The 18,090-nt window shown below is 49.0% G+C and overlaps 1 protein-coding gene and 1 long non-coding RNA gene across 2 annotated transcripts; one reads left to right on the forward strand and one right to left on the reverse strand.

Moving 5' to 3' along the window:
* Positions 1-189: 189 nt before the first annotated feature.
* On the reverse strand, positions 190-2,797 carry LOC141726265 (uncharacterized). Its single transcript, XR_012577573.1, has 2 exons — positions 1,259-2,797; positions 190-1,219 (listed from the first exon to the last, which is right to left on the reverse strand). It is a non-coding gene; the product is annotated as an uncharacterized LOC141726265 (long non-coding RNA).
* Positions 2,798-9,593: 6,796 nt separating this feature from the next.
* On the forward strand, positions 9,594-14,572 carry BCDIN3D (BCDIN3 domain containing RNA methyltransferase). The gene is made up of 2 exons (XM_074530799.1): positions 9,594-9,826; positions 12,624-14,572. The coding sequence occupies exons 1-2, from the start codon at positions 9,641-9,643 to the stop codon at positions 13,218-13,220; spliced, it is 783 nt and encodes a 260-aa protein (XP_074386900.1). The 5' UTR covers positions 9,594-9,640; the 3' UTR covers positions 13,221-14,572.
* The last annotated feature ends 3,518 nt before the right edge of the window (positions 14,573-18,090 follow it).

The following is an 18,090-nucleotide window of genomic DNA, read 5'->3' on the forward strand; positions in this document are numbered from 1 at the left end:
CCCTTCCCTTCCCTTCCCTTCCCTTCCCTTCCCTTCCCTTCCCTTCCCTTCCCTTCCCTTCCCTTCCCTTCCCTTCCCTTCCCTTCCCTTCCCTTCCCTTCCCTTCCCTTCCCTTCCCTTCCCTTCCCTTCCCTTCCCTTATCCATGGCTCCCCCCCAGGGGACTGTGCTGGTTCTTTTTGGACTGTGGCTCCTCACGGGGGGATTTGGGATCCCAGGGAAGGAACATTTCAGGAGAGGGCAGAGAAGAGCTGGAGGAGGCTGAGTTTCCATGCTGGGAAATGCCATTCCACGTGTGACCAACCCTGAGGCTGTGACACCCTCACAGAGCCGTCCTGCTTGCTCCAAATTTGGGTTCCTAAGGGGTTCTTTGTAGGGGCTGAGGCCATTGGAGCAGCAATGTCCCTCTCCCTGGCTGTTCTCCATTTCTCCTCTCCCAAAGGGGAATGTCAGCGCGGGCTCTGGATGTGCTCAGGTAAATTTCCACAGTCCCGCTCACATTCCCTGTCCGGGGCTCAGCTGGCTGATCTGGGGCTGTAAAGCTCCCCAGGGAGATAAGGGCCCTTTTGCTCTCATTCCAAGAGTGATCCGTGCTGCAGATAGGAGCTGGTATCTCCCATCTCGCTGGGAATGCCGCGAGTGCTGCGTCAGGAGCTGCCTCCAGCAATTCCTGCTGCACAGGGGCTCTGCCAGAGCGCTGGAACCTTCCTGCTCCTTCTGCCCTGGCTTTTACCCCACACGTGCTGTCCTCCTGCCCCACGTGCCCAGGGAAAGTTACTGGGCAGGGAATGGAAACGCTCTGGCCCCTCTGCGCTGCAGTGATGGGCAGAAGTGATGCCTTCCCCTTCTCTTCCTTCCTTCTAAAACAACCCCCCCAAAAAAACCCCAACCAGAACAAAAATCCCCAGTCAGACACAAAAAAACCCAATTAGACAAAAAAACCCCAGACAGACATAAGAAACTCCAACCAGACCAAAAAATCTCAACCAGATCAAAAAACCCCCAACCTGACCAAAAAAACCCAGTCAGACCAAAAAATTCTCATCCAGATCAAAAAATCCCCAGTCAGACACAAAAAACCCCAACCAGACAAGAAAACCCCAGTCAGACCAAAAGACTCCAACCAGACCAAAAACTCTCATCCAGATAAAATAAAAAGCAACCCAACCAGACCAAAAAATTTCAGCCAGATCAAAGAAACCCCAACCAGACCAAAAAATCTCAGCCAGATCAAAGAAACCCCAACCAGACCAAAAAACCCAGTCAGACACAAAAAACCCCAACAGACCAAAAGCCCCACAACCAAACCAGAAAATCTCTGACCGGGCAAAAAAATCCCCAACCAGACCAAAAAATCTCAACCAGATCAACAAGCCCCCAACTAGACCAAAAAATCTCATCCAGATAAAAAAGACACAACCAGACAAAAAACCCCAGTCAGACATAAAAACCCCCAACCAGACAAAAGCCCCACAACCAGGCCAAAAAATTCTCATCCACATCAAAAACCCCAGTCAGACACAAAAAAAACCCAACCAGACACAAACCCCCCAACCAGATACAAAAAGTTTCATCCAGATAAAAAAAAAAAAACCAACCAGACCAAAAAATCTCAATCAGATCAAAAAACCCCAACCAGACAAGAAAACCCCAGTCAGACACATAAAACCCCAACCAGACCAAAAAACCTCATCCAGATCAAAAAAAAAAAAAAAAAAACCAAGAAAACCAACCAGACAAAAAAGACCCAGTCAGACTCAAAAAACACCAGATCAAAATCTCAACCAGACCAAAAAAATCCCAGTCAGACCAAAAAATCCCAACCAGACAAAAAAAAAAAAAAAAAAAAAAAAAACCAAAAAACAAAACCCCACCAAACAAACCAACAGACAAAAAAAACCCCAACCAGACCAAAACCGCCAAGCAAAACTGAATTCTTTTTGGGATGAAGGACAGCACGAGGTGATGGCAGATGATGCCCTGCTGGTTCCTGCTGAGGAGACCCAAACCCTTGGATTGCTGAGCAGGCAGGGCTGGGAATGGCATGGGAGGAACCCTAAAATTGGATGGAATTGGAGTTCCAGGAGGGAATTTCCCAGCCCTCAGCAGCCTTTCCTTGTTCACAGTGATTTCCTGTAGGGATTTGTGCTTTCCAGGCTTGGAGGGAGGAGTGTGGAGCTCCATGATGAGCTCTGGCTCTGAAATAGTCCCAAAACTCCTCCAAAATGCCCTGCTGGGAGCTGGGGAGGAACACAGGGACCTGCAGCCCCTCTGGAATTGTTCTTGTTCCTTCTGCTGTGGAGAAACTTTGCTGCTGCATCCTGGCTTTGCTGCTGATATATCCTGGCTTTGCTGCTGATATATCCTGGCTTTCTGCAGATATATCCTGGATTTCCTGCTGATATATCCTGGCTTTCCTGCTGGTATATCCTGGCTTTGCTGCTGGTATATCCTGGCTTTTCTGCTCCTGTTGGGAACACCTGGCATGACCCCGCTCCAGGCACCTGGCTGGGAGGGATTTCTTCCCTCCTGCATCCCTTGCACAATTCCTGGCCCGTTTTCCACGCCAGTCCTGGTGGATGCTGAGCACTGTCCTGCTCGTGGAGCTGGAGCTCCTCAGGAGGGTGAGGGATGCAGGATTTGGGGTGGGATATGGAGGCTGCTCCCCCTCCTCCTGTGTCCTCCACCCCAAGTCCTCATCCAGCTCCAAATCCCAAACCTTTGGAGAGGTCGTTCCTGTGATTTCACTGTAAATAGGATTTTGTATCTTCTCTGACTATTGCTAATAAATGGTTGCAAAACTCTTCCCGTGCCTGTTGCTGCTCTGGTTGTGCAGGTGCTGCTTCACCCCTTCAGATGTAAACAAGGCCCTGGCATGGCCCAGAGGTTTAACGGAGCCCGAGTCACCTCTTCCCTGGTTATGAGTAAGGAGAACATCCCACACACAGCAATAAAAGCACAAGGATCTGGAACAGGTGTCATGGGTGAGGAACTGAGGGAAAAAATGCTCCTGGAATGAGGGATTTGCTCCCTTTCCCACAGGATTCAAAATTCAGTGAGTGGGGATAAACTGTGGGAGGGGCCCAGCTCCAAGGGAGTTTTCTGCTGTGCTGGAGCTTTCCCAAGGATAAATGGAGGGAAAAAGAATTCCTCCAGGGACAATTCACCACCTTGGAGCAATAAAAGCACAAGGATCTGGAACAGGTGTCGTGGGTGAGGAACATCTGGGAACTGAGGGGAAAAAGTCTCCTGGAATGAGGGATTTGCTCCCTTTCCCACAGGATTCAAAATTCAGTGAGTGGGAGACAGCTCCAGCTCCAAGGGAATTTTCTGACAGCTGGAGCTTTCCCAAGGGTAAATAGAGGAAAAAAAAATCCTCCAGGGACAATTCACCACCCAAAATGAGAGGTAAACTCCCATCTGGGAGAGGTAAACTGCAAACTGCACTGGGAGAGGAAAACTCCCATCTCACTCCCTCAGCTGTGAAGGGATGGTTGTCCAGGACTGAAATCCCAGTGCAGCAGGGATTGGATCCTTCCCAAAAGCAGTCTGTGCTTTTGGGAAGGAGTCAAACCCAAAATGTGGAGAATTTGGTTCCTGGGAAGTGATGCTGAACATCCAGGAGGGATTTCCCTGCATTTTCTGTAGAAATATTCTGGAACATTCCCACACAGATAATGAGGTGCCCAAATTCTGGACTGAATTATTCTGGAACATTCCCACACAGATAATGAGGTGTCCAAATTCTGGACTGAATTGTTCTGGAACATTCCCACACAGATAATGAGGTGTCCAAGAGCAGGTGGATGGGATCATCAGGGTTCCCTGGAATTACCACAGACGTGATGAAAGGCTGATGATTCCATCAAATTTCATCTCTGGGCTTTTGGATGCTCAGGCAAAAATTGGGATTAATTGGGCTGGAGCCATGAAAGGAAGGATGGAGGGATGCAGGACAAGGGGGAAGTTTGGTCAGGGTGTGGGAGATGCTGGAGGAAGAAAGGGATGGAGTTGCTTCCCATGCCTGTTGAAAACAGGAATTTGGGGGCCCTAAATCCAGCCAGAGAGTGTCAGAGGAGACTTCAACCCCCTAAATTCCATTGCTTGGAGAAGGAGGAAAATTGTACTTATTTTGGCACCTTTTTCTGTCTTTCTTCTGTGGCCAGGGGTCCCACACAGGGAGGATGAGGAGATGCCCAGAGGAGGCCCCGGAGCTGCTGCAGGGCTGGAGCCCCTCTGGAGCCAGGCTGGGAGAGCTGGGGGTGCTCACCTGGAGAGGAGAAGGGAAAGGAGACCCTGGAGCCCCTTCCAGGGGTTCCAGGAGAGCTGGAGAGGGGCTGGGGACAAGGGATGGTGTCACAGACATATTTTCTGAAAAACCCTTTCACTAGGATCTTTTCTCCTGAGAAACTGGGAGGCTTCATCTTCTCCATGTTTTGCTGCTTTGGAATGTGATGTGGAGACTTGTTTAGCCAGCACGTGAATGGTTTTTACTTGATGACCAATGACAGCCAGCTGTGTTGAGGCTGTGAGCAGTCCAGGCAGGGAGGTTATGACTGCAATTAGAACTTCAGTTAATTTAATAAAACCTTTTAAAGCCATGGCTCCATTATCCATGCCAAAAGCCAAGTATATGGTGCCATTTCAATTTCAAATGAAATTACAATCTATATTTTTTTTGATCTTGAGCAGTCACAAGAATTTATTGTTCCTTTCTTTGCTGGCCTTCTGATTAAATAATTTCTCTTTCTTTAGTGTAGTCTTAGTATAGCATTTTTAATATAATATATATAATGAAATAATAAATCGGCCTTCTGAAGCATGGAGTTCAGATTCTCATATCTTCCCTTGTTGGGGTTGCCTGCAAATTCCACAGGATGGAGGGACAGGATACAGGGAATGGCTCCCAGTGCCAGAGGGCAGGGATGGATGGGAGATTGGGAATTGGGAATTGTTCCTTGGGAGGGTGGGAAGGGCTGGGATGGATTTTCCAGAGCAGCTGGGACTGACCCTGGATCCCTGGAAGTGCCCAAGGCCAGGCTGGACAGGGCTGGGAGGAACCTGGGACAGTGGGAGGTGTCCCTGCCATGGCAGGGATGGGATGGGATGGGTGAGATGGGATGGGATGGGATGGGATGGGATGGGATGGGATGGGATGGGATGGGATGGGATGGGATGGGATGGGATGGGATGGATGGGATGGATGAGATGGGTTGGGATGGGATTTATGGGATGGATGAGATGGGATGGAATGGATGGGATTTATGGGATGGGATGGGATGGGATTTATGGGATGGATTTTAAGGTCCCTTCCCACACAAACCATTCCCGTGAAAACACAGAAGTGCCGATGCAGGGAGCTGGACTGTTTCACCTGCATTTGTGAGCTCCAGGCGCCCTCTGCTCCTCACGCTGTGCATGAAACCAGCAGCAAGTGAAACCCAGCCTGCTGTGCCAGCTTAACCCTGAAAAACGCCAATGGCTTGTTTTTAAAACGTTAAAAGTTTAATAGTAATAAAATGGCTATAAAATAGAAATATAATTAGAGTAATAATAATTTGAACAATTGGGATTTAGGACAATATGAGACAATAAAAACAAAGAGTTTCAGACAGTCCGGGTACCTTTTCTGGGCAAAATAAGCCCAAAAAGGCCCCACATTAACAGAGGATTAACCCTTAAAAGCAACAGCCTGTTGCATATTCATACACCTCATCCATGATGCATAAATTCCATTCAAACACAGGATTCTGTCTGGGCAGTGTCAGCTTCTTCCTCTGAATGCTGACGGCATTTTCAGGGCTAAGCAAGGCAGGAAGAAGTTCATTTCTTCTGATAATGGAGCAATAAATTCTCTTTCTCTGAAAGATTTTAGTGTGCTGTGGCTGCTATCTCAGTGGGAGTACCTCATTCCTCTCTTAAACAAAATCTTACTTAGCATAGTTTCTATTTTAACATTTTGTTGTAACCTAAAACTACATTTAACGCATTACTTAAGAAAGTTATTGCAGCATCACTTTCTAACACAATACATATAATATTCAATTTAATATTTGCAAAAAGCCAATCAAAAAATATGCATTTTTCACATTAACCCTAAACCTGCACCAGGGCCCTTAACCTGGACCTCCCCGCCTCTTAACCCCCCCTTTAACTGGGAACTTTCATTTTCTTCTGCTTTAAAACCTCTCTCAGCTGCAGCCTGTGGGGTCCCGGCCACCCCCAGCTCAATCATGTGTTTAATTCTGATTTAAATAACTTTAATTTGTTATTGATGTGTATACGGTATATTATTATATTACTATATTATTACATGATTGTTATATATTTTAAAATTTTATTTATTGTTTTTATTTATAATAATATTTATTTATTGTTTAAAATTTTCATTTTATTATTTTATTATTTTTATTTTATTTGTTTATTATTTAGTTTTATTTCTTTTTATTTTTCATTTATTATTTTTATTTATTATTATTTTATTCGTCATTATTTAATTTATTCTTATATTACTATATTATTATTTTATTACTACATTACTATATTACTATATTATATGGTATATTATATTATATTATATTATATTATATTATATTATATTATATTATATTATATTATATTATATTATATTATTACATATTATATTATATTATTACATATTATATTATTACATATCATTACATATCATTACATATTATTACGTATACTATATTTATGCTATATCTATTTTATAATTGGTTTATATTATTCAAATATGCTTTCAATAATGCTGCCATAAGTAGCATTTACAGGCTATTTATTTGAACAAAATTAATATGTTTTATCTGAGAAAATATTATTTTTATATTAATTATTTAACATGCACATGTCATTTAAACCCCAAACTCCACCAAGGCCTGATCCCATTGCCATGGCAATGCAGGGTGAGGTTCACAGGGGACACAGGGTGGCTCTCACTGTCCCTCTGCAGCCTGGCAGGGCTAGACAGGGCTGTGAAAAACAAAATTATCTCCTTAGAGTTTTTAAAAGTTTAAAAATAAAAATAAAATAAAATGAAAATAATTAAAATAACTTTAAAAATTAAGAAAAATAATAAAAAGAAAAAATTAAAATAAAATAAAATATTAAAATAAAATAAAATAAAATAAAATAAAATAAAATAAAATAAAATAAAATAAAATAAAATCGGACAAAATTTCCAGCGCTGGGGTGCTCCTGACCAAGAGCCAAAGAACATCCCGGTGTACACAGACAGTGTTATCTTTATACGGTTACCTTGCTGAGGTAAATGCATATTCATGTGCTTCATGCATTATTCAAACGTTCTTCTGAACTTTCTGATGTTTTGGGAACTCCTTTCTTTGACTTCTTCACACTCTGGTTTATCTGCATGACATCCTGGGTGCCAGGTCGATATATTTTATTTCTTTTATGTCTCCATCCTGCAGTTTCACATCCTCTGATAAGGATTTAGTATTTTCTCCTTAATTTTAATATGGTATTCTCTAATTGTCCTCCAGTGCTCTGGTTTGTGTCATGGTTATCTTATCACTTGGACAGGCTGGTCAGTGGATGATCTTACACTGTTTTAGTTACACAAAAGCCTTTTCCACACTGTGAAAAACGCCAATCACCTGGTTTTAAAATTTTAAAATAGTAATAAATTTTAATAGTAAAATAGCAACAAATTTTAATAGTAGTACAATGGTTATAAAAAATAGTAATACAATTAGAGTAATAATAATTTGGACAATTTGAATCAGGACAATATGAGACAATAAAAACAAAGAGTTTCAGACAGTCCGGGTACCTTTTCTGGGCAAAATAAGCCCAAAAAGAACCCACGTTAACAGAGGATTAACCCTTAAAAGCAACAGCCTGTTGCATATTCATACACCTCATCCATGATGTATAAATTCCATTCAAACACAGGATTCTGTCTGGGCAGTGTCAGCTTCTTCCTCTGGATCCTGACGGCATCGTCCTGCCTGAGCAAGGCGGGAAGAAGTTCAGCCTCAGTTATATAATTTTATTATTGCTCCAATGTCAGTTTTTCCTGATCATGGAGCAATAAATTCTCTTTCTCTGAAAGATTTCGGTGTCCCGTGGCTGCTATCGCCCTGCAAGTCCTCTCTTTAAAAATGTATCTTACATAGCATAAGGTTCTATTTTAACATTTTTTTATAACTTAAAACTATATTTAACCCACTACTTAAGAGAATTAATACAGCGTCACTTTCTAACACAACACATATAATATTCATTTGAATATTTGCATAAAGCCAATTATAAAATGCGCATTTTTCACAACATCTTATGTTTTGCTAGGGCCTGTAACACAGCACATTCATCACACTATCAATTCCACAAGTGATACACAGACTTCATTACATTACTATGTCCATGAGCAATACAAAGCACACTTCAGCTGATAGATTATATTACACTAACATGCAGCTAAAAATTGATACTATTTCTAAATAGTTACAATCACTAACAGCATGCATAGGCTAATATGTAAATGTGAAAGCCAATATTATCTGGCCGTTTTTCACAGGGTTGTGAAAAATGCATATTTTATGATTGGCTTTTGGCAAATATTCAAATTAATATTATATGTGTTATGTGAGAAAGTGACGCTGTATTAATTCTCTTAAGTAGTGTGTTAAATATAGTTTAGGTTATAACAAAATGTTAAGATAGAAACGATGCTATGTAGCAACGATACTTTTTTTCTAAAGAAAGGACTCGCACTAATACCAGCCACAGGATACCCGAATCTTTCAGAGAAAGAGAATTTATTGCTCCATGATCAGGAAAAACTGATAATGGAGCAATAATAAAATTATATAACTGAGGCTGAACTTCTTCCCACCTCACTCGGGCAGGACGATGCCGTCAGGATCCAGAGGAAGAAGCTGACGCTGCCCAGACAGAATCCTGTGTTTGAATGGAATTTATACATCATGGATGAGGTGTATGAATATGCAACAGGCTGTTGCTTTTAAGGGTTAATCCTCTGTTAACGTGGGTCCTTTTTGGGCTTATTTTGCCCAGAAAAGGTACCCGGACTGTCTGAAACTCTTTGTTTCTATTGTCTCATATTGTCCTAATCTCAATTGTTCAAATTATTATTATTCTAATTATATTTATATTTTTATACCCATTTTATTGCTATTAAACTTTTAAATTTTTAAAAACAAATGAGTGGCGTTTTTCACAGGGTTCTTTACACAAAATGTCTAAAGTCTCTCCTTTTCGCCCCAAGGAGCTGTGGCTGCCCTGGTGGCGCTGTCCCATGTCCCCTGTCCCTGTCCCCATCCCCTGTCCTTGTCCCTTTCTCCTGTCCCTGTCCCTGTCCCTGTCCCTATCCTTGTCCCTCTCCTTGTCCCATCCCCTGTCCCTGTCCCTGTCCCTGTGTCATTGTCCCTGTCCCTGTCCCTGTCCCTATCCCTGTCCCATCCCCTGTCCCTGTCCCTGTCCCTGTGTCATTGTCCCTGTCCCCTGTCCCTGTCCCATCCCCTGTCCCTGCCCCCGTCCCTGTTCCTGTCCCTTGTCCCTTTCCGTGTCCCGGAACGTTTCTGTCCCGGAACGTTTCTCTCCGGTTGCGGTTCCCGCCGGGCGCGGGAAGCGGTGCCAAGATGGCGGCGCCCATCAGCCGGGGCGGCTCCGATCCCGGCGCGGCTCCGTACGGGAACTTCCCGAACTATTCCCGCTTCCACCCGCCCGAGGGCCGCATCAGCCTCCTGCCACAAGGGCTCCTGCGCAGCCTCTTCCCCGCGGCCACCCGCCCGCTGCTCGGGCTCGATGTGGGCTGCAACTCCGGGGTGAGGGTGCCACACGCAGCCGGGTTTGGGGCACCTCGGGGGGGACGGGGTGGTGGCAGCATCCCAGTTTGGGGTGTTGGGGGCACTGGGACAGACTGGGAAATCATGGCGTGGGGTCCTGGGGGACGCTGGTACAGACTGGTGTGGGGTACTGGGAGGCACTGGTGGCAGACTGGCAGTCCCCTGCTACTGGGGGCAGTGGGACGGCCCTGCTGGGGGGCACCAGTTGGCACTGGGACACATTGGGGGGCACTGGGGAGGCACGAGTTAGCACTGGGACAGACTGGGGGCACTGGGACACACTGGGAAGGCACGAGTTGGCACTGGGACACACTGGGGACCACTGGGATGGCACTGCTGAGGGGCACGAGTTGGCACTGGGACACACTGGGGGGCCCTGGGGGGCATGAGTTGGCACTGGGACAGACTGTGAGGCACTGGGGGCACTGGGACACACTGGGGAGGCGCTGCTGGGGGCACGAGTTGGCACTGGGACAGACTGGGGGGCACTGGGGGACAATCCAGTTGCTGTGCCAACCCCAAACCTGCACCAGGGCCCTCAGCCTGAACCTCCTGTCCTCTTAATCCCCCTTGAACTGGGAACTTTCATTTTCTTCTGCTCTAAAACCTCTCTGGGCTGCATCCTTTGGGGTCTTGGGCAACCCCAGTGTAACCATGGGAAAGGCTGGGGTGAGGCACTGGTCTGGGGTAGGGCAGACTGGGAACACTGGTGGGGAACGAGGGAGGGAAATGGGACAAACTGGGAATGCAGGGAAAAGCAGGGCCTGGGGGAGATGGGAACGGTGGGGGGCACTGGTGGGGAGTGCTGGGAGCACTGGGAGAGATGGGGAGCACTGGTGGGGAGATGGGGAGCACTGGGAGGGATGGGGAGCACTGGTGGGGAATGCTGGGAGAACTGGGAGAAGTGGGGAGCACTGGTGGGGAGTACCGGGAGCACTGGGAGAGATGGGGGGGCACTGGTGGGGGGTGCTGGGAGCACTGGGAGAGATGAGGAGCACTGGTGGGGGGTGCTGGGAGCACTGGGAGGGATGGGGGGCACTGGTTGGAAGCACTGGGAGGCAGATGGGAACGGGTGGGGGCACTGGTGGGGAGCACTGGGAGGGATGGGGAGCACTGGGGTAGGCAGTGCCCAGCGTGTGGGAGGACTGGGAGCGCTGGGACAGTCACTGGGAGGAGTGGGGCACACTGGGAAGAAACCTCATCCTGGGGGTGTAATTCCCTCTGGGAATGGGGGCTCCTCCCCTGCCCAGCCCTTTCCATGAGGAATTTCCCCTAAAATCGAACCCAAACCTCCCCTGGGCTCTGCCTCCTCTCATTCTGTCCTGGGAGCAGCTCCCGACCCCTCCTGCTCCACCTCCTGTCCAGGCTGGAGGGTGAGGAGGTCCCACATGAGAGCCCAGCTCCGCTCAGGGGTTTCCAGCTCTCACTGGTGCTCCTGCCTTTTCCCAGCTCCATTCCCAGCTCCACACACATTCCAGGCCTGCCCTGGATCCAGGTGTGGCCTCACCTGGCCCAGCCAAGGTGAATTATTGATCCCACCCTGCTGGGACAGCGCTGCTGCTCCTGGGGGTTGGAATTCCTTGAGGCATTGCCAAGGGACAATTCCAGATCCCATTCTGGGTGAGCAGGTGGAGCAGGTCAGTGAGAGGCACGTACCACCACCAGAGGACATTCCTGGAGGCCTGCAGCTCCAGGAGCTCCATGGCATCTCCATTAATTAAGGATTAATTCACTTTCCACCAGTGTGCACTGGGGAAAGAGATTCCAGGCTGGGGACCTGGACATTCCAGGGGCTTGGAGCCTCCTGCTCTCATGGAAGGTGTCCCATGGCAGGGCTGGAGGGGATGAGCTGGGTTCCTCCAGCCCAGAGCATTCCAGGATTCCCTGGTTTCTGGAGCAGGCCTGTCTCCTGTAATAATAACTGTAATAAGTTACACAGACTCCATGCACTCACTGAAGGTTAAAGATCCATTTCTTTATATATTCATTTATTTATTTATACATTTATTTATAGATTTATTTATTTATATATTCATTTATTTCTTTGTTAAGAAACCCATTGCTTCTTTACACCCTACTTCACTACAGGTGGACCTAACTGATCCTCTAATTAAAATACCATCACCATTGGTTAATTAAGAAATCCCCCTTTGATAAACAAATCTCCACAACACATTGCACATATTTACATCAGATAAGAATTGTTTCTCATTCTGTTCTCTCAGCTTCTCAGACTTTTGTGCCTCTTTCTGTGGCCAGAGCTGCTGTCACATGGGGGATCCACTCCAGGTGCTCAGGGCTCCCAGGGCACATCTTGGCCAGATTTTCCTTTGGACATCCATGAGAGGCAGCTCTGGGGAGCTCCCTAAATCCCTGTTTTCCTCCTGCAGGAGCTCACCCACAGCCTTTCCCAGAGCCATGCCTGGGCAGGTTGTGCCTCTCTGTGTGGCCAGAGCTGCTGTCACATGGGGGATCCACTCCAGGTGCTCAGGGCTCCCAGGGCACATCTTGGTCAGATTTTCCTTTGGCCACCCATGAGAGGCAGCTCTGGGGAGCTCCCTGAACCCCTGTTTTCCTCCTGCAGGAGCTCACCCACAGCCTTTCCCATGCCTGGGCAGGTTGTGCCTCTCTCTGTGCTGCTGCCCCATGGGGGATTCACTCCAGGTGCTCAGGGCTCCCAGGACAGATCTTTTGCTGATCTTGGTCAGATTTTCCTTTGGCCACCCATGAGAAGAAGCTCTGGGGAGCTCCCTGAACTCCCGTTTTCCTCCTGCAGGAGCTCAGCGTGGCTCTGTACCAGCACCTGCTGGGGCTCCAGGACAGCAGTTCCAGCCCGGAGCCACCAGGAGCCGACAAGGAGCTGAAGCTGCTGTGCTGTGACATCGACCCCGAGCTGATCCGGAGGGCCCAGCAGAGCAGCCCCTTCCCTGCCTCCATCTCCTTTGCCAGCCTGGACATCATGGACCCGGGGGCCAGGGAGCCCTTTCTGAGCTCCTTCCTGCAGCGCTTTGGCCGCTCCTCCTTCGACATCGGCTTCTGCATGTCTGTCACCATGTGGATCCACCTGAACCACGGCGACCGGGGCCTGCTGGACTTCCTGGCCCTGCTGGCCTCGCTCTGCACCTTCCTGCTGGTGGAGCCCCAGCCCTGGAGGTGCTACCGGGCGGCCGCGCGCCGGCTCCGCAGGCTGGGCCGCGACGACTTCGAGCATTTCCGATCCCTGCGGATCAACGGGGACATGGCCGAGAGCATCACCCGCATCCTGACCCAGGAGTGCGCCATGGAGCTCGTCTGCTCCTTCGGCAGCACCTCCTGGGACAGGAGCCTGCTGCTCTTCAGGTCCACCACTGCCCGTGCCCAGGGCTCTGACTGAGGAACTGTGGGGCAGAGCTGGGAGTTCCCAAATCCCTGCTGGGACTGCACCTTGGCTTCCTGTGGGAATCCAGGGCAAGGAATGTCTGGGACTGATTTTTTTGGACAATTAATTAAGAAAGCACCATTTGATAAACAGATCTGCACAACACATTCCACATGGAGCAGCCTGGGAGAGTTGAAGGTGTTCCTGGGGATGGGATGGATTTTAAGGTCCCTTCCCATCCAAACCATTCCACATGTTCACAACAGCGGGTGCAGCAAGTGAAGATAAGAATTGTTTCTCATTCTTGTCTTCTCACAGCCTTCCCCAGAGCCGTGCCTGGGAGGTTGTGCCTCTCTCTGTGGCCACAGAGCTGCTGCCCCATGTGGGATTCACTCCAGGTGCTCAGGGAGCACCAATTTTGTGGGGTGGGAGGTTGTTCAAGGAAGTGCTCCTGGAATCCAAGTTCCTCCATGTGCTTTCCAGAATATTCCCTGGAATTCCAGTCCCTCAGAGGCCTGCCCTGGATCCAGGTGTGGCCTCACTTGGCCCAGCCAAGGTGAATTATTGATCCCACCTGAAACCCACCCTGCCAGACAGTGCTGCTGTTCCTGGAATGCCAGGGAACATGGCCAAGGAAATGTAAAATGTCCTGACTGGAGCAGCCTCACAAGGATCCTCCAGTCCAGCTCCTGGCCCTGCACAGGACATCCCAAAAAAATCCCACTAGTCCCAAAATCCTGATGCCCAAGTTGTCCAGACATTCCCAAACCTCCAGAATCATGGAATATCCAGAGCTGAAAGGGACCTGTGAGGGTAACAAAGTCATGGAACATCCAGAGTTGGAAGGGACCCACCTGGATCATCAACTCCAACTCCTGGCCCTGCACAGGACATCCCAAAATCCCACCCAGTGCCTGAGAGTGTTGTCCAAGCACTCCCTGACCTCCAGAATTATGGAATAATCAGAGTTGAAAGGGACCCACAAGGATCAGAGCCATGGAGTACACTCAGTTGGAAGGGACCAACCCAAAAATCCCCCTGATCCCAAAATCCCAGCACTCTGAGCTCTGGTTTCCTGGGGCTGTCACCATTCCCTGGGGAGCTCTTCCCCTCTGGATGAGGAACCTTTTCCCAAAATGCACCCAAAGCTCCCCCAGGGCTGGGCTGAGGCACCTGCAGGACAATCCCCAATCCCCTTCCTGGCCCCAGCAGCCCTGGCTGAATTCTCCAGGACAGGGGTTCATCCCTAACAGTGAGTGCTCTTGGGAATGATATCCTGGAATAAAAATCACTGAATTTTATCCCAAATTCCGTGTTGGGAATGATATCCTGGAATAAAAAATCACTGAATTTTATCCCAAATTCCGTGTTGGTGTTTTTAACCCCATTTTTATTCCCATCCCTTTCAGCACCTGAGGGGTGCCAGGGACCTGAGCTGGTAATTCTGTTGTTATTCCACTTTTCCTTGCTGCAGTAGGAGCAAGAGAAGGCCAGGGTTGTGCTAAGCCTTGGTCCAGGTGAGCTCCATTCCCGAGGGATGGAGGTGGCACCTCCAGGAGGTGGTGCTCGAGTGTCACTGCTGCTGCCCAGGTGAGCAGGGGAACACCTGGGTGGATTTGTCCTTGTCCTTGCTGGGAATTCCTTGGTTCCTTCTGTGGGGAGAGGGAAGGGGAAGGGGAAGGGGAAGGGGAAGGGGAAGGGGAAGGGGAAGGGGAAGGGGAAGGGGAAGGGGAAGGGGAAGGGGAAGGGAAGGGAAGGGAAGGGAAGGGAAGGGAAGGGAAGGGAAGGGAAGGGAAGGGAAGGGAAGGGAAGGGGAGGGAAGGGAAGGAGAAGGGAAGGGAAGGGAGAAGGGAAAGAGAAAAGGAAAGGGAAAAGGTAACCTTGGAGCCCCTTTTGGTGCCTCAAGGGGCTCCAGGAGAGCTGGAGATGAATTGGGAACAAGGGATGGAGGAATAAGACACAGGGAATGGCTTCTCACTGCCAGAGGGCAGGGATGGATGGGATATTGGGAAGGAATTCCTCTCTGTGAGGGTGAGGAGGCTCTGGGATGGATTTCCCAGAGCACCCGGTGCTGCCCGTGGATCTCTGGAAGTGCCCAAGGCCAGGCTGGACAGGGCTTGGAGCGGCCTGGGACAGTGCAAGGTGTCCCTGGGGTGGGATGGGATGGGATGGGATGGGATGGGATGGGATGGGATGGGATGGGATGGGATGGGATGGGATGAAATGGGATTTATGGGATGGATTTTAAGGTCCCTTCCCACCCAAACCATTCCATGATCCCAGGTGTTTCAGGATGCTGAGCAGTGTTGCAGGAAAACTTTGAGGCCCTTCCCATAAATGCAACTGCCCCAGGGACCCTGCAGCTTCTGCAGCACGTGAATCCCTTTGGGAGCTGAGCAGCTCCTGAACTGAGCTCATTCCAGGAGCTCTGGGGAAGCTCTGCTGACTCCAGGCTGTCACTCATGCCCCGTTTTCCTCCTTTTGCTCCTGCTCAGCTGCTCTTTCCCAGCTGGGGGCACTGGAGGATCGTGCATCCCACACCCTTCCCCCCCTGGAATGTTTCCCTTCCCTTGTGTCAATATTTGGTGCTGTTTTTCTTTCACCTTTGAAACCTTTCTGAACTAAGCCCAGGTCTGTCCCTGCTCTTAAAGGGGGAAGAATTTCTGCCTTTCTTTTTCCTTGGGGGATTTTCGTGCTTCCCTGTGAAAAATTCTAGGAAGAGTGTCAGAAGGTGCCTCCCAAATTGTCCCTGCACCTGGCTGGAAGGATCTTCTCCTTCAGAGAGACCCTGGTTCATGTTCCTTATTTCCTGGGAATCCCCCCAGGATGTGCCTGGGGAATCCTCCTGGGCTGCTCTTTAAGGGAGTAATGTGGGTTGGAGTGGATAATTCCTATTTCATTTTTATGGAGTTGCTAATTTCTATTTTATTTTTATGGACTTGATACTTCCTCTTTTTCCAACTTTTCCGTGCTGTCCATGCCTGGTGTGTCTGTAACTGCACAGTGGTTCCTTATCTCTCATTCCTGGACTTTGGAATTGCTGATAAGGCCCAGGAGTGGCCCGGCTCCAGAATTTGCTCTGCTTGGCTTTGGCACAGCCAAATCCTTTGGGTTTTCCACAAATACAGCTCAGAATGATCAAAACAAGTTCCTGTGCTCAGCCTGGAGAAAAGGAGCCTTAGGGGGGACCCTCTCCTTCTCCCCAGAGCCCTGGTGGAGCCAGGGGGAATTTGGGATCTGCTACCAAGGAGCAAGGGAAAAACAGCCTCAGGTTGCACCAGGGGATGTTTGGGTTGGATATTGAGAAAATTCCTTCCTGGAAAGGGTTGTAAAGCAGTGGAAGGGGCTGCCCAGAGCAGTGGGGAGTCCCCATCCCTGGGAATGCCCAAGAAAAGTGTGGATGTGGCATCTGGGGACATGGTCAGGGATGACCAAGGTGGTGCTGTGCTAATGGTTGGACTCAATCATCTCTGAGGGCTTTTCCAACTGAGCAATTCCATGGATCTGTGATCCCAGGATACTGCAGAGCTCAGCATGGAGCCAGTCCTTCAGCAAAGAGGAGGAAAGATCACTTTGATTTTCCTTTCAGCTCCTGCTGTCCAGGAAGGTGTTGGGACTGGAGAGGTGGGAACAGCTCTGGGATGCAGCCATGGCAGAGGCTGGAGGAGATCCCAGCTGCACCAAGGACCTGGAGATTTTAACACTCTGCATTTCCCATATCACTAAAATGTGTTCCCAGTTTTCCTGAGGGTGGGACAGAGAGAAATTCCACTTGGGGGTTTAACCCACATCCGCCCCTTGGACAGCAGCAAAGCTCTGAGCTGGTTCCTCATGGAGAAGGAGTGGTCATGGGGAGATGGAGGTCCTGGACTCGGGGAAGGCTTTGGCTGGGAAGGGACTCCTGATATTCCCATCCCACCCCTGCCATGGGACAGCTCCCCCTGTCCCAGGCTGCTCCCAGCCCCATCCAGCCTGGCCTGGGCACTGCCAGGGATCCAGGGGCAGCCCCAGCTGCCTGGGGAACCTGACTCGGTTCCCTTGGGCCTCCAGGACACCTGGAGCAGGGCAGGAGAGGGTGTCCCTGGTCCCAGGATGGGCCTGCAGGGCTGACTGCTGCTGCTGAGGGAGCAGGAGCTTCCCTGGGAGTGCAGAGCTGCCCTGGAGCACCTGGCAGTGCCTTGGAAATTGCTCCCGAGTTTCGAGCTTTGGGATTCTTGCTGAGCTCTGAGCTTCGGGATTGTTCCCAAGCTTTGGGATGGTTCCCAAGTTCTGAGTTTTGGGATTGTTCCCAAGCTCTGAGCTTTGGGATGATTCCTGAGCTTTGGGATGGTTCCTGAGCTTTGGGATTGTTCCTGAGCTTTGGGATTGTTTCTGAGCTTTGGGATTGTTCCTGAGCTTTGGGATGATTCCTGAGCTTTGGGACTGTTTCTGAGCTTTGGGATGATTCCTGAGCTTTGGGACTGTTTCTGAGCTTTGGGATTGTTTCTGAGCTTTGGGATTGTTCCCGAGCTTTGGGATTGTTCCTGAGCTCTGAGCTTTGAGATTGTTCCTGAGCTTTGGGATTGTTTCTGAGCTTTGGGATTGTTCCTGATCTTTGGGATTGTTCCCAAGCTTTGGGATTGTTCCTGAGCTTTGGGATTGTTCCTGAGCTTTGGGATTGTTCCCTGGCTCTGAGCTTTGGAATGGTTCCTGAGCTTTGGGATTCTTCCCAAGCTCTGAGCTTTGGGATTTTTTCAGAGCTCTGGGATTGTTCCTGAGCTCTGAGCTTTGGGATTATTCCTGAGCTCCAAGATTTGGGATTGTTCTGAGCTCTGAGCTTTGGGATGGTTCCCAGCCTCCAGCCCAGTTTGCCTCTGTTTTTCCATCCCCAGAATGGGTTTGATTC

Source organism: Zonotrichia albicollis, chromosome 33 (genome assembly GCF_047830755.1).
Source record: "Zonotrichia albicollis isolate bZonAlb1 chromosome 33, bZonAlb1.hap1, whole genome shotgun sequence".
Lineage (NCBI taxonomy): Eukaryota > Metazoa > Chordata > Aves > Passeriformes > Passerellidae > Zonotrichia > Zonotrichia albicollis.

Excerpts from the sequence above, each read along its gene's own strand:
- BCDIN3D (XM_074530799.1), top strand. The coding sequence starts at position 9,641 with ATGGCGGCGCCCATCAGCCGGGGCGGCTCCGATCCCGGCGCGGCTCCG. Across the intron at positions 9,827-12,623 it reads ATGTGGGCTGCAACTCCGGG|GAGCTCAGCGTGGCTCTGTA; the intron begins GTGAGGGTGCCA and ends TTCCTCCTGCAG.